Here is a 15,323-nt window from a genome sequence, read left to right as displayed (position 1 = left end):
TATATAAATAAATAAATAAATAAATAAATAAATAAATAAATAAATAAATAAATAATAAATAAATATGATAAGAGCCCAGTAGGCACAGGAAAGAGCCAAAGCTCAACCCCCGCAGCACAACTAGGTGAGTACTAACACGCATAGCGTTTCCGTCAGATTATTTCGCAAGATTACATCATTTTTGCATCTACATTGTTTTTTATATATATCACTCATGGCAACTTTCTTGTAATTATCTGAGGCAGAATAAATTAATTAATTTGCAAAACAATTTTTGTATAGTTAATAATATACCCTTATCCCCTCGTAAAAAATAAAGGGAGATGGCTTGTGCTTGAAGTGGACTACAAGCACACTATTATTTTATACAATTGCTCTATATATACACAACAGATTGCATCAATATAGCTAATTAGCTATTAATAAACTGATATATATTTATCTCAGTTGATGACACGCTCTAAAATAGATATGGGGTTGCTCTTTCAAAAAATGTAAAGCATCTTGAGTTCCTATTCCCTAGCTCGATAAACAGATGTGTTGTGGCCGCGGGGCGACCTCTTGGCCACGGTGCAGGGCGCTCCTCCCCCCTCGCACTCCCGATATTTCCCACTTAAAACGCCACTGAGATGTGCTACAGGTAATGCTGGTTCATTAAACCACGCGCAGAGAGGTGAACCGGGCGGGGATAATGGGAGAGGAGGCGTGAGTGGTGGTGTGGGAGGAGTGAGAACAGTTCGTTTCCTGACACTAAATATCATCTGTGTTGATACCTTATCATTCTTGTCTCACTTTCTTCTTGTTGATGGTAGGTGCTGTTTGCAAGGCTCATTTTAAGGCCGTAGCAGTCGTGTTTCTCTACGTGGGTGTGAGGTACTGGACGAGTCATACGCTAGTCCCGTGTATATTGTGTTTTGACATATCAAAAAGTCTTTAAAACATTTTGCTACTGAATTTGCAACAATAGTGTATGATCTGCGATGGTGTCACAAGTGCTTTCTTGAGGCTAGTTTAATAATTGACTGAAAAATTGGCCCGATTGTAACTTAAATATTGTAATATTGTGGAAGTCAAGCTCTGGAATTGTCTACTGTATGGATACAAGATAAAAAGAATGCAATTGTGTATTCTGATACTCTTGCAGATCAACAAATACTCTACAATTGTCATCCACATTAGATGAGCACTTTATGAACACTTTGAGACAGTCTGCAGTACTTTTGCTCTTTATAAAACCAAAAAGGTTATTGGACATATCTCCTACAAGGTAGAATAGCCTATTTAACATGATCCATTCCATCATTTTACAAAAGCAAAATGTTAAGGATACAGGCCTGTAACATCCATTTGACTTGGATATAGGAAAGATGACAACCTCCTTCCATGTTCTTGGTAACTTTCCCTCACTATAACTTGAACAACTCAAGTAAGGGACTAGGTTTCATACCTGATAAATAATTAAGAATGTCATATGATACTCCATCCTCTCCTGGAGCAGTAGAGGTGCCACTTTTAATAGCATCCAATAGTTCAGTGTAAGTTATCTAAGTGCATGTTACTGACCCTGTATTTAATGCACATAAAGTTACTCCATTTCTAATATTTTACCAGGAATCAATGGTGTTTCTTGTGTCTAAGGATAAGGTCTCCATACACAACATACTGTATGTTGTGTATCTGAATAGGCTCTGATACACAACCTACCCAACATGAACCTTAGTCCTGGCTTCTTTGCTATTGACTTCGCTTTCACAATACATACTCAAATGCATACTCACATGTTTCTAACAAATGTGACCCGACATAAACTTATCTCCCCCCCCTCTTTTTTTCTCATTCTTTTTCCTCTTACTCTTACGTTCCCTTTCTTCCATCCCCCTATTATTTCACCCATCCCAGCCATACCCTTTTTCTTCTTGTTCTTACCTTTTCACGTTGCTCTTGCCTCCTAGAAATTACCTTGTCTCACCTGCTCCTCAGCTCACTCTTGCCTTACTTATGCCCCATGCCTCCCCTCACATCCATCACTTACAGGCTATTCATGCCCGTACCACCTCTTGAGTGGCTTAATCTTCATCAATCAATCACTCCCTCCCATCACAATCAACTTGATAGTGGTCCAGGACAGACCGAAACGTCCTCATCTTCTGTTGTGTGGTTTGGTCATGATATCTTCAGCCACGTTATTGTGACCCATTGTCTGCATAAGGACTCCATAGTACCAGAACTAGCCTACTTTTCTACTAGTTCTTTGTCAACCTTTCCTGGATCTGGGTGTGCTATGACTGGTCTTGCAACCCCTGAATTTGTTTACTTCTCCCCATGTCTTTAAGGTTTCTAGCTTTACCAATGGATGGAACAAACTCATGCCAGTATGTGTTCCATGCCTCCTTCCTTACCTGATTGAATTCCCTAGCCACTGCCAACATTGTACTTTTCTCTTCTTGCCTCATTCCATTTTTTAACTAGTCTCTATGTGTGCTCTGTATCATTCTCTCTCATACCTTGACTTGCTGATCATTAGAATATTTAAATTTCTTAGGTCCGTGTGTCTGGCTTCCCCTTCCCCCCGTTATTTTCCTCTGTACTAATTTCTTTATGTTCTCGACTGTGTCCTTGTAAAAGCTATCAATGCAGAAAGGTGTGTATTGTTAATACCAATCTTATATACAGTATTTTGAATAAATTAATTTTTCATGTCTTTATTAATGAATATATAATCTTTTTCTTTGGAATTAGATTTGTATTTTCCCAATGGCAATTCAACATCCAAGGCAAAGTGATCACTAAGTCGTTCCCAAATGACCCAAGACTTCCCCCATAATCCCTAGAAAGTTTAAAATGCAGGCATAGTCAAGCCGTCCTCCCCTGATGTGAGTTGGTTCATTGTTTCCCAAGAGATGATCTTGTAGAAACTAACTACTTGACCCCATTAGCAGTAATACTTCCCATTGTCCCAAGGCTAGTGTGCCGAGCATTAAGGTCCCCAATGACTATGAAGGACCAGTGATGTTCTGGCCTGGAGGGCCACAACATCAATATAATTTCCCATTATAGAACAATGAACATCCATAACTCTTGTTTCTTAAACCATTAATGTTCCATGACAACATTTTCAATTTAGGGTGATCTATTATTAAGTAATGTACTTTTTAATTTATCCCCAATAAGTTCACTAAATGGTAACCATTTATTGTATATTACCTCCCACTGTCTCCCAATTTCACTGGTAAATTGAACATTGCATTTCTCAAGGTTTATTTTTGCAGGACCTTGAAGGCCATTATTGATCCTTGATTTCTTTATTTTATTTTTAACACTTTGCCTGGCCCAGTGTGCAACTGGGCCGGGAAAAGTGTTTATATTCTTTTCACTTTTCCCCACCTCAATTTTCGTGCTATGTCGTTCATTTTGGTATCAAATTGTTCGCAATAGAATTCTCTTAAGGGATATTTGCATATAAGATCAAAAGACCTGGCACACCACTCGCCTCCATACTGCTACATTCATGCCTTGGCACCCAGCATGGTGCAAGGTGTGTAGTCATATAAGGTAGGTATTAATTAGTTCCCTTGTGTGTGGGCTTGATAAGCACCAAAACGAATTTCACCCCCTGATGTCGGAAGCAGGTTTAGCTTGACCCTACCAAGGTTGGGATAGAATTTGCACTTAGGTAATTATATCATCTAGATTCCCCATACAAGTCAAACTGCAGATATGCTTGTAGCCAAGTAGCACACAAGCTGTGACATTTGTCAGTCTACTGACTTGGTTACTTGCTCCATACAGTACAAATGTTTCGTTTGACATATTTCACCGAGAAGAAATAAGGTATACAAACAATATTAATGAAATTCAGATAACAAAAATTTGAATTATGAGGAGTTATTGTATCTGTATAACAAAGGAGTTACTACAATGTTCTTTTTATACTCGCTCGACTAGAATTATTGCCATTGACAATGTTTAGTTATTGAAATTGTGCTTGTTCTTATAGGTAATGAAGGCCTATTTTCTGGCAACTGGGGAAGACGCCCTCTGAGTTACAAGGTATGTAGACTATCAATTTGCATATTCATGCTTTTTTCAGATTTTTATAAGTATGGATAGTGTAAAGTAGATCTGATAATATAATGGGTTTTCAAAAACAGATTTATAGTCCTGTGGTTAGTGCAGTCAGCTCACAACCAATTTGAAAAGAGTTCAATTCCATTTGTGGACAGGGTGATACATTTGGACATGTTTAGAGTCTCTGTAGTACAATTAGGCTCACTTTTGACTCACAATTTGGAATCCTGGGTTCGAATCATGGGTGGGACAGAAATGGTTGGGCACGTTTCCTGTAACCTAATGCCTCTGTTCACCTAGCAGTAGATATATAGCCAGGAGTTAGTCAACTGTTGTGAGATTGCATCTTGGAGAGGATCAGTAGTTGAGAATGGGAAACAGATTCATGGAGAATGAAAAGGAAATGTGTCAAACACTAAATGAAGAGTCCCAAAGTGTGTGTGCTAAATTAAATTTTCAGAGAACAACATAGAGCACATAACAGATGTTTAGTGATGAAGTGGAAATAATGCTCAAGGAGCTAAGCAGTTGGCCCAGATGGAGTTTCACCTTGGGATCTGAGAGAATGCACACCTGAGCTTGGCATTCCACTTCAATTGATTTTTCAGTCATCTCTGTCTTTTGGCAGATACAGTACAGTATATGGAAAAAAGGCTAACATAGTTCAAGTCTGCAAAAATGGCATCAGAGAAGACCCTCTTAATTTTGGATCTGTATCATTGACAAGTGTAGTAGTTTAGTAGTTAAAATATTGGAAAAGTAATTAAAACTGAATGGGTGGAACATCTGGAGATAAATTATATAATAACAGAGAGTATGGTTTTCTTTCAGGAAGATGCTGTGTAACAAATGTTCTGTACTTACTTTTTATGACAGAGCCACAGAGATTTTACAAGAAAGAGATGGGTGGGTTGACTGCATTTATCTAGACCTAAAAAGGGCTTCTGACACAGTCCTACATAAGAGGTTGTTCTGGAAACTGAAACATGCTGGAGGAGTGACAAGTAGGCTTCTAACATGGATGAAAAAATGTTCTAACAGAGAAAAATGAAAGCAGTAATCAGAGGCAATGTACCGTACCACACTGGGCTGACTGGGCAAATGTCACTAATGGAGTACCACAAGGTTCAGTTCTTGCACCAGTAATGTTCATTATCTACGTAGGCGATCTACCGGAAAGAATACAGAATTATACGAACATGTTTGCTAAAGATGCTAAGATACAAGGAAAGATAAGAAACTTAGACATTATCATGCCATTCATGCCCTTCAAGACCTGGACAAAATAATTGTATGGAGCAACACTCTGCAAATGGAATTTAATGTGAATAACTGCTTTATTATGGAATGTGGAATAGGATAAAATAGGCTAAATACATCCTACAAATTATGTGAAAAAATTTAAAAAATTTTGATGAAGAAAGAGAACTAGGGGTGGTTCTAGATAGAAAACTTCCATGAGGACCACTTGAAGAACATTGTGTGAAGAACCTGTGTTTCACTTTCCAATTTCAGAATTGCTTTTAAATTGCTTTTGTACATGTATGGCAAAATACTAAAGAAATTGTTCATGACCTGTGACACCAAAGTTGGAGTATGCAGAGGTTGTATGGTGCCTATATCTCAAGAAGCACATCAGTAAACTGGAAAAGGTGCAAACACATGCAACTGAGTGGCTTCCGGAACTGAAAGACATGAACTATGTTAAGAGGCATTAAATATGCTAAAGCTAGAAGATATAAGAAAGAGGCGATATGATCTCTATATATACAAAAAATAATATGAATTGACAAAATTGAAAAAGAAGAATTTTTGAGACCTGGAACTTAAAGAGCAGGAAGCAAACTAAACAAAGCTCGTGAAAGAACATTAGAAAGTGCACTTCTGCAAACAGAATGGTAGATGGTTGGAACAAGTTAAGCGAAAAGTTAGTGGAGGCCAAAACCGTCAGTACATGTAGTTTCAAAGTGTTTTAAGACAGAGTGCTGGAAAACGGGACACCATGAACGTAGCTTTCATTTTATAACTAGATTTAGATAATTACTAGTTTGATTCCCTGGTAGGGCAGGACATTTGGCTTCATTTCCCTATACCTGATTCCTCTATTAATCTAGCAGTAAATAGATACCTCGGAGATAGCTGTTGTAGGTTGCATCCTGTGAATGGGTAGTCATTGACCAATCCTTAGGAGGGACTTTGATGAGCCAAACAGGCTTTCTCTCCTTGACAATGAGAAAGTAACTTTTGATAATGTCTGCATATATATCAAGATCTGCTGCTTTCCTCCCATTGTAATATACTCAACTCTTCTATAGACAACCATTTGGTCCAACGGCAACTAGATGGGCACCGCTCCTGTGCCAGGTAAGACCACTACGGGCTCACCATAGCCCATACTACTTGCGCCGCTCCTGTGCCAGGTGAGATACGGGCTCACCATAGCCCGTGCTACTTGGAACTTGTTCCATGTAGCTGAATCTATTACAACATCTTCTATAGATTTATCAGATGGTGTATTATTATGTCACTTTTCTCACTTAAATCCAATCATGTACACATAAGCACCTTTTTCACCACTTGCACTCAATAAGACTTATAAAGTGTTCTTTCCACATATTTTAAATTTCCTTGTCACCATTTAACATTCTCCCCTGTTTATTTTTAAAGTTGCCCTTTATCCATTTACCAATCTCTCGTCTGTCCTGCATTTTCTTATTTCTTTCTTAAAGAGCTTCCTGTTATTTGATAAGTTTCTTAAATTGTTCTCCCCCATTTGCCTGAGTTTTCTGTTTAATATCATCATAGTATTGTACATTTTATTCTCATACTGTATAGTACCTCAATTTTCTTGCCTCTTTCTCGTTTGATTTGTATCGATGACATTCCCTTGTTTTTCTTATCAACGGCTCATTCCTCAAGCAGTTCCACTCTCTCACGATGAATACTTGCAATAATTGCATTAACAATGCATTAACAATGACTAGAGTACAGTACTTATTATTTAGGAGTTAGTTACTGAAGTTGAGTATTGTATGTATTATACAGTATGCCATGCATTGTGTGTTGTGCAGCTGAAGATAAGCTTTTTCAGGTTTTGCTGATATGATAAGATAAGGTTCTTTCTATGGCTAATGTATAACTTGGGTAAATTTTTTTTGTTTTCTAAAATTTATATTCTGCATTTGTCATATTTTTATGATTTAAAATTTTGTATATTTATTTTATTTATACGATAAAAAAAATGGCTATTTATTATTTGGTCCTACAATATTCAGATATTAATTTTTATTCCAAAGTTGGCAACATTAATGTGATTCCTCTCACAGTGTCAGGCTTCTTAGTAAGGTTCTGGTCTACACTGTGTTGCCGATGCATCTGTGACACTTTAAACATTAGATATGGGGGTTATATTTCGCAGTAAGTATTATGAATCATTACCATATAAACTGTTAACAGTGAAGGGTGTTCAGAGAGGGGTTTGTTCCTGCCAAATATGTTCTTCAAGCATTGGTCATAGAAAGGTGAATTTTAAGGAAAAGGGTAGGGGGATGCAATCCCTGGAAACACAAACCGAAACTGTCTCTATTTTCCGCTTGTTACAACTTGTAATAAAGTTGTTACATCTTGGCTTAACGTGTTTATGACGTATTAGAACGTTGTTACAACTTGTTACATTGGTTGTTATAACTGGTTAGGAAGTGTTAAAACTTGTTGGAACGTTGCACCAACGTCGTAGTTTCGGTGTGTGTTTGGTGGGATGTAGCAAATGAATTTGAATATATGCATATAGGAAGAAAATTTAAAAGTAGTTTGAAAGATGCAGGGATAGTGGGAGACATTGTGTGTGTGTGGGTCAGATTATTATGCACAGCTGTGAAAAATTTAGGGAAGAAAGACATAGGTTTTCCAACCATGGGAATTTAGCAAGTGTCTAAATGTAAGGACGTTGATGAAGGAATAGGCAAAATATTTGGTGACATAAAGAGAAATGTTTGAGAATTTGAATGCAAAATGTGTTCTGTAAGTTGGAGGAAGGAAGGAAGGAGAGGAATAGTATGGTTAAGTGAAACTGTCAAGAAGCCATTGAGAAGTAATGGGATGTATGAAAAATATTGCTGCAGAAAGATGTACAGTACCATGTAATGTGATTGTAGTGATATACACATATATCTGTATGTATGTATATTTTCAAATTTATACATAATGAACAACTTTAACATACCCATATAACTTGTTAGAACAAAAAAAAAAAAAACTGTATATAAGTGAGAAACAATGAAAATATATCAACAAAGTTATTTCCATGCAGCAACTCGCTTCATTTCTGCCAAAAAGTCACAACTTTGCTAGGCCCCTACAGCTAAACTACAAGAGGTAGACAGGTTTTACTTGGATTTTTGTGCTTCATGGATGCTAATTAACAATATCAAAAGAAAAGAACAAATTTCAGAACAATTGCTTTTGTGAGCACCATGGGCTTGTCATATTTAAATGGTGAGTAGTGCAGGGGTTAAGTATTCTTTACTTTAACCTCGTGACCTCACCCATGTGTACATTGAACCACCATGGAGATAAACTTTGGAAGATAGGCTCAATCTTCACACATTGCATGGGATATGGGGCTGTTTGCACCACACTATGGCTGCTGGTGAAATTGCACATAATGTATTTACATTAACATTTTTTCGGCTGCTGCCTTCTTTTTGCATTGTTTAAGACATTTTGAGTGGTTCAGTGGCTCTCTGTGTGAAGCGTTGGTCCAGCAAAGCCTCGGTGAGAAAACACCAGGCCTCTGCGTATTATCTCACACTAGGAGCCAGGACCAGAATTTGGCCCTCTTTACGGGGTGAAAGGAACTTTGGGAACAAACATGAACCTAAAGTCTGGACCATCACTTACCTTGGGGAGCTACTAGAAAGGAGAATTTCATTGCAGTTAATGCTTGAATTTTCCCTATGTATCAGTGTTCATTTGATCAAATAAATACAGTAAAATAAGTATTAGAAATAAGAGCATGTAATTTATTTTACCATTTTGGGTTTCAGATGCACATTGCAGTACTTGCACATAATGAATTTTTGCATGAACTCATAAGAGCCATGGAATTTGATGTACTCTTACATAATGCAATTCATGACTTTATCGCAGACACACACAAGGAATAAGCTTGTTTTTGAAAATAATTTCTTAATTACTTTTAAGGTATACAATATAGTATTGTTTAAGGAAGTGACAATACCTCCCTCAGTCACCCTAAATGATAAATTTGTATCTAATTGTTATTGAAGATATTTAATACTGTATTAACATAAATGGCACCAACGGTGTACAGAATATTTCAGTTTAAACACAATACAGTATTTGTTTCCTGAAAAGACAGATTCTATAATGCAAGGAGTTCATATGGATTAAGGAATAATGCTACAGTTTACAGTAGTCTTATAAACTAATGTTTGACTTTTGATTTGCAAATAATTTTTCTGAATGTTTGCCAGCTAAATCATTGATGTCACCTGCAACAGCACCACAACACATACAAGTGTGACACCTTGTGCACTAGCTCATGGCTGCAATTGGCTTTATTCAAAATTATTTTCATTTATTAATTGTGGTTCTTCTACATCTTTTCTATCGAAGGGCAGTTGACTTAGGAGACTATATGTAAACAGCCTTGATGAACCATTAAAAGAAATGGATGCATCTTTTTAACATACGCTGCTTTCATATACAATACTGTATTACTTTTTTCAGTTTATCTCTGAATGCTTGACATGAGATACAGATGCACTGATTAATTCTTGGCAACCCCAATCCTATGCTACAGTAAATATCAAGAGACAAAGGCTGCTATTGTTATTAGTTATTCATAAAGCAGTTGCTTATCTAATTATTTAATATCGGTCTTTTAATGTGGTATCTATTTCCTCTCCTGTAAAAAAACAAACAATTAGTGAATGACGTAATTACTGACATGCACCTATTCTATTTGCAGGAGTCACAATGGGCATAAGCCGCAGCTTCATTCTAACCTTAGGAACGGGAATGTTCTGCGGTTTCTTCTCCTTCTATCTCTTAAATAGCACTGTAACTGTGCACCCTCGCTACATAGAGGGCATTAGGTAAAGGGCACTAACAGGTGATGGTTTACACGGGATGCAAATTGCAAAGTTTATTTTAATTTCTTGAAGTCAAATGTGTTTGCATTTGAGTAATAAGTGTTCTAATGATAATATTGTCTCCAGATATTAAATTGACTCAAGAACCTAATAAGCAGAACCTAATAACGTTGAAATACTTTGCAATTTGCTACCCATAATTAGTTTGCATTTTTGTGCATTAAATTTGGTGGTTGGGATAAAACGGTTGATTTCTAGCCACAAACATTATTATTAAATGTATGACAGTGATGAAATTTGTTGAGTTTGCATGCAAATTGACATGTACTGTACTCCATTTAGTATGCAAAGTACAGTATATAATATTTAAACTATTAATGAGGAGTTAAAATTGTAATTTGTGGTGAAGGATTGTGTATAATACTTGTTAAACTAGTTGCTCATTTCCTTAGCTGCTTGACTTGATATATTCTCCAACATTTTCAGTGTAGTAACTTTGTATATTACATTAACTAGAAAAGTTACAGAACACTCATAGACCTTAGTGTAAGTTCTCTAGAAGTAAAGCATGACTTGATAGTATTGTGTAGATTGTTAACAATGATACAAGGTAGATGGTGGGCTTGTAAAATACAAATGGTGATGGTACTGCACAGAAGACATTATAGAGCTCATAGCTTTAGTGCTACTGCTTTTCCTTTTCCATAATAATTGGTATATTGCTATTGTGTTTAGGAACCAGATAATAATTACCTATATATATTTATTATTTTCCCTTGTTGCTGCTTTCTTCAAATCTGTTGCATTTTTTTGTGTGTGTGTGTGAGGGCTGAGACCAAAACTTCACAGGCTTTATAATAGAGAATTTAAAATCCAGTATGGATGGGATGCATGATTGTAAGACATTTTACAATTCTAGCACCAGAATGACTGCTAAACATTCTCGATATGGTTTTATTTGCTCATTATTGTTTTGTGTTTTATTTAACATGATTTATGTATAAAACTATGTAAATACAGACTGTATATTTAGATATAAGTTTTAAAAATCAGGTTTTTAATGTACAATGCATTACAGTACATGTACTTGAAATGCTCTTTTTTTTTTTTTTTGAGCAGGATATTTGGTTGTTTGTTTAGGTAGTCAAGGTCCTGCTGGTCCATTGGACAGTATCATTCACATTCAAGGCAGGTCAACATTCCACACTAACGCAGAAGAGGTCTTTTCAAACATCCCCGCAGGAGACACATTGTAGAGCATTTAATTCAGCCCTTGTAAGGTCTACCTTGCATCACATGGAGCACAAAGTAGAGCTCTTTCAAATTGCCAGTTTGGCTCACCTGGCTGCTACTACAGACTGCCATCAGGTAGTACCACTGACACATTAACAGATTTTACTGACATGGTCTCTTAATGTTATACTTTATATGAACACTTTGATGTTCCGACTCGGTGGCACCTTTCCGACTGCAAACGTTCTTGGCATCTCAGTACCCCGCTCTTTGACACTTAAAATGTTTATACTTTTTTAAATGTGTTTCTTGGTTCGTTTCAGGGTTATTACTCTAAATATGGTGTCAAAATATTTGCAAATGAATTTGTTAGAGTATACATGCAAAATAAAATAAAGTAAGATTTGATAATACAATTTGTGTATTGGGGCTGAATATATAATTTTTTTTTGTTTAACGTTTCAACATTCCTAATACAGTATATTTCTCAATATTCCTCATTTATTTTTCAACATAAATAAAAGTAAAAAATTTGGAAATGTGTACAAATAATCTGTTTGTGTAAAAAGAAAATAAACAACTCATACTTCTCCAACAGGTAAATTGTACAGCATAGTGAAAATTCTCACAGGCAGATTAATTATGATCTTGAGGGCTAGATAGTTGGCCGAGGTTGTCTGTGAATGGTCTCCTGATTCTTTGGTTGGCTCCCTGATAAGCTATGCCCACACTATGCTAAAAAAATATAAATATTTTTGAGAATTTCAAGATGGATGATGCCTTTTAGCATCCTCAGAACATTTACGTACTGTCCAAGTATGGATAAGACGCTGTATCATCATTGGAATGCTAAGATGTTATTAACAGCATAGAAAATACAGGAAAAACAAGAATAAAAGGGAAAGAACAGGAGCATGCAAGTATGCTGCTCAGAAAACAACTTTTTCTGAGTGGCCTCCCTTGTAATTCTTGTGAAGCAAAACCTTGAGATTTGCACCAGACCTCCAAGACCCCCACACTGATCTACCAGGAGCCAGGACCAGAATCTGGCACTCTATACAAGGTGAGGGAATATTGAGGATCAGAGGTCAACCCAAAACCAAGAACAACCCACCAGAAAAATGAGCAAAGTAAAATAAACTACTGTACTGCACTACAGTGGAACCTCGAGTGACTAGCGACTCCAGTTACAAGCATTTCAAGTAACAAGCGAGCCACTTGCAGAAAATTGGTCTGGATTAACGAGCAAACCACGTGGTGCTTCCTAGCATTCCCACTGGTTCTTGGACACCTCTGACGACAATGTTGTTGTTTTGCAAGACGAGCGTTTCACATGACGAGCTCAGTGCCGGAACGGATTAAGTTCGTTAATCGAGGCGCCACTGTATATCTATGATATTAAGGAGAATGTTTGTCTGCCTGTGTGTCAAAAGTTGAAGGCCAGATGCTCGGGGCTAGTTTCATTCAACTTTTCAAGAGTACACATTGGCAGTGTGTGTGTGTGTGTGTCATAGACTGATCGGGTAAATGGGAGAAGGGGGAGAGTAAGCCCTTGGTACCACTAGGTATCCCATCAAGTAAATAAATTCTGAGGCCAGCAAAGTAAATGATTATTGTTCTTTTCAAGCAGCTCTAACTTTGATGTACCCAACTGCTATCAGATGGTAGCCCAAACCACATGGGGTTCCAGCCAGTTACCTACTTTACTTACCTAGTGCGAGTACAGTACTGTAGAGCAGGGTTCTCCAAAGTATGGGGTCATGAAATACTTACCACTGGGTTGCACAGTAACAAATTTTGAATACAGTACTAGCTACCTTATTGCCATAATTTGTAACCATACTATTATTTATAATTACTGTTTATATTTTTTACTGAATTACTTATACAATGGAACCTCAGTCTACGAATTTGATCCATTCCAAGAGATGGATTGTATACAGAAACAAATTTTTCCATAACTAATAATGTAAATTGAAATTATCCGTTCCACACACCCAAAAATATTAACTTAAAAATACATTTTATATAGAATACTACTCATATTTTTTACTGTACTTTACCTTTATTGAGAACTCGTTGGCATATGGAAGACGCTGAGGAGAGGAGGTGTTAGTATTTGGAAGAGGAATCCCTTTCCTTTATAACATCAGGCACTGATGACATTTCTGGGGTACTTTCTCTCCTACTTTTGTAGGCATACCACTAGGGTCTGGTTGTGGCTCACTGCTTGTTTGTCTTACTAAGAATCTGTCTATATTCCTTACATTTTAACACTTGGCTGTAGTGATTATTACATTGTCATTAAAATGGGTAACACAATGGCTTGCTACAGCTCAGGGTGAACCTCTTCAGCAAAACTTTGCAGTTCTTCCCATACTGAATATATTTTCCTAGCCAAATCAACCATATGCATACCGTGTTCATGTTTATGAATTATATTTTTTTTTTCCTCTATCATCATCCTCACAACTATTTTCTTAGGTTGAATTTTATCATTGTCTTTCTTGGGACTCATGGCATGATATATAATAAGAACTTTTCTGTTCATAAACCCCCCCAAAAAAACAGGAAAAACAATGAAATTCTTCACAAAAAAAGTAAAGTGTTGCCGTCACTAGGCGTGATACACTGTTAAACTGAGCGAGCCTCACCCCGCAGCCTGCGGAATCCAAACACGTCTGACCCATACAAGTGGAGTATCAACAAACAGGTCATACTCCGAAGCAAACGTCATTCACTGGGTCAAATTTTACGACACAATTGACATCATACTCTGAAAAATTTGTACTCTGGTGTATTCGTAGACCGAGGTTCCACTGTATTTAGTTCCATTTATAAAGTTTTATTATAGGTGTTTATGAAAAGCATATTTTTAAATTAGAAGGAATATCAGGCAACAATAAATGAATATCAAAGAGAGAAAGTATTTGTGTTTAATAAGTGTAGTTATGGGGTGATTGCTATGCTCGTGGTATCCCATCTTCCCAGCACTCTTGTCATATAATGCTTTGAAGCTACTGACTTTTATTTTTTAACACTCACCACCTTCTCACTTGTGCCAACTATCTACCACTGAAAGATAGGAGGTGAAAGGTGACACCCTTTGTGTCAACACCTGCATCAGTGTAGCTCCAGAATATTTCAAAATTCCTAAGTATTGTAGAACAGGTTGATGACAGTGAGTGGTGTCCCAAGGAACATAAAGGTCTGGTGCTTTTAAAAAATAGGCGACATAACACGAATGTGCAAGGGGAAATGAAATAATTGGATGAGAAAAAGTTGCCCCAGTGTTAACAGTGCAGGTGACGAAATTCAAGATGGCCGCCGGCAAGAAGAAAAACAAAACAGAGCTAGAGTTTGGTGGTTTCAATGAAGAAAGCATTGACATAAGCAGTCTACACAACAAGTTGGCAAAATTAGATATTATAGCAAACTCTCATGTAGCAAACAGCAAATTGTGAGAAAGTATGACCATTTCAGTAGCAAATTACTAGGTTTTGAGGGGTTAGTGATCCAACAGGAAAAACAGCTTTTATCAGCACAGGTTATCTTGAGATGATTTCGGGGCTTTAGTGTCCCCGCGGCCCGGTCCTCGACCAGGCCTCCACCCCCAGGAAGCAGCCCGTGACAGCTGACTAACACCCAGGTACCTATTTTACTGCTAGGTAACAGGGGCATAGGGTGAAAGAAACTCTGCCCATTGTTTCTCACCGGCGCCCGGGATCGACCCCAGGACCACAGGATCACAAGTCCAGGGTGCTGTCCGCTCGGCTGACCGGCTCCCTACTACCGGTACAGATGGAGGAAGTTACACAGGGAATAGAACTGCAAGAAGGCTTTTAATACATGGATGGAGAAATACTAAAGAGTGAGTCGTGAGTGTTCACGCCTTTGGTTTTGTGA

The 15,323-nt window shown here is 37.3% G+C and overlaps 1 protein-coding gene across 5 annotated transcripts in view; it reads left to right on the top strand.

Annotated features, from left to right (window-relative positions):
• The first annotated feature begins 516 nt into the window (after positions 1-516).
• The window catches only part of LOC123771467 (glycoprotein-N-acetylgalactosamine 3-beta-galactosyltransferase 1), a 46,657-nt gene continuing 31,850 nt past the window's right edge, over positions 517-15,323 (top strand). For 2 of the 5 annotated variants that reach the window (XR_011224820.1, XM_069313721.1), the window contains exons 1-2: positions 7,372-7,485; positions 10,061-10,187. Coding sequence is in view for 3 of the 5 variants with exons in the window: in XM_069313721.1 (XP_069169822.1) it covers positions 7,467-7,485; positions 10,061-10,187 (146 nt within the window). In the remaining 2 variants the exon portion in view is untranslated. Of the gene's footprint in view, positions 641-3,997; positions 4,051-7,371; positions 7,486-10,060; positions 10,188-15,323 lie in introns of those variants that run through there. The other 3 variants (XM_069313722.1, XM_069313724.1, XM_069313723.1) reach the window with 3 other exon arrangements.

The sequence above is a fragment of the Procambarus clarkii genome, chromosome 76 (assembly GCF_040958095.1).
Source record: "Procambarus clarkii isolate CNS0578487 chromosome 76, FALCON_Pclarkii_2.0, whole genome shotgun sequence".
Lineage (NCBI taxonomy): Eukaryota > Metazoa > Arthropoda > Malacostraca > Decapoda > Cambaridae > Procambarus > Procambarus clarkii.
The sequence above is the reverse complement of the archived record's forward strand: the minus strand, read 5'-3'. Positions and strand labels throughout refer to the sequence as shown.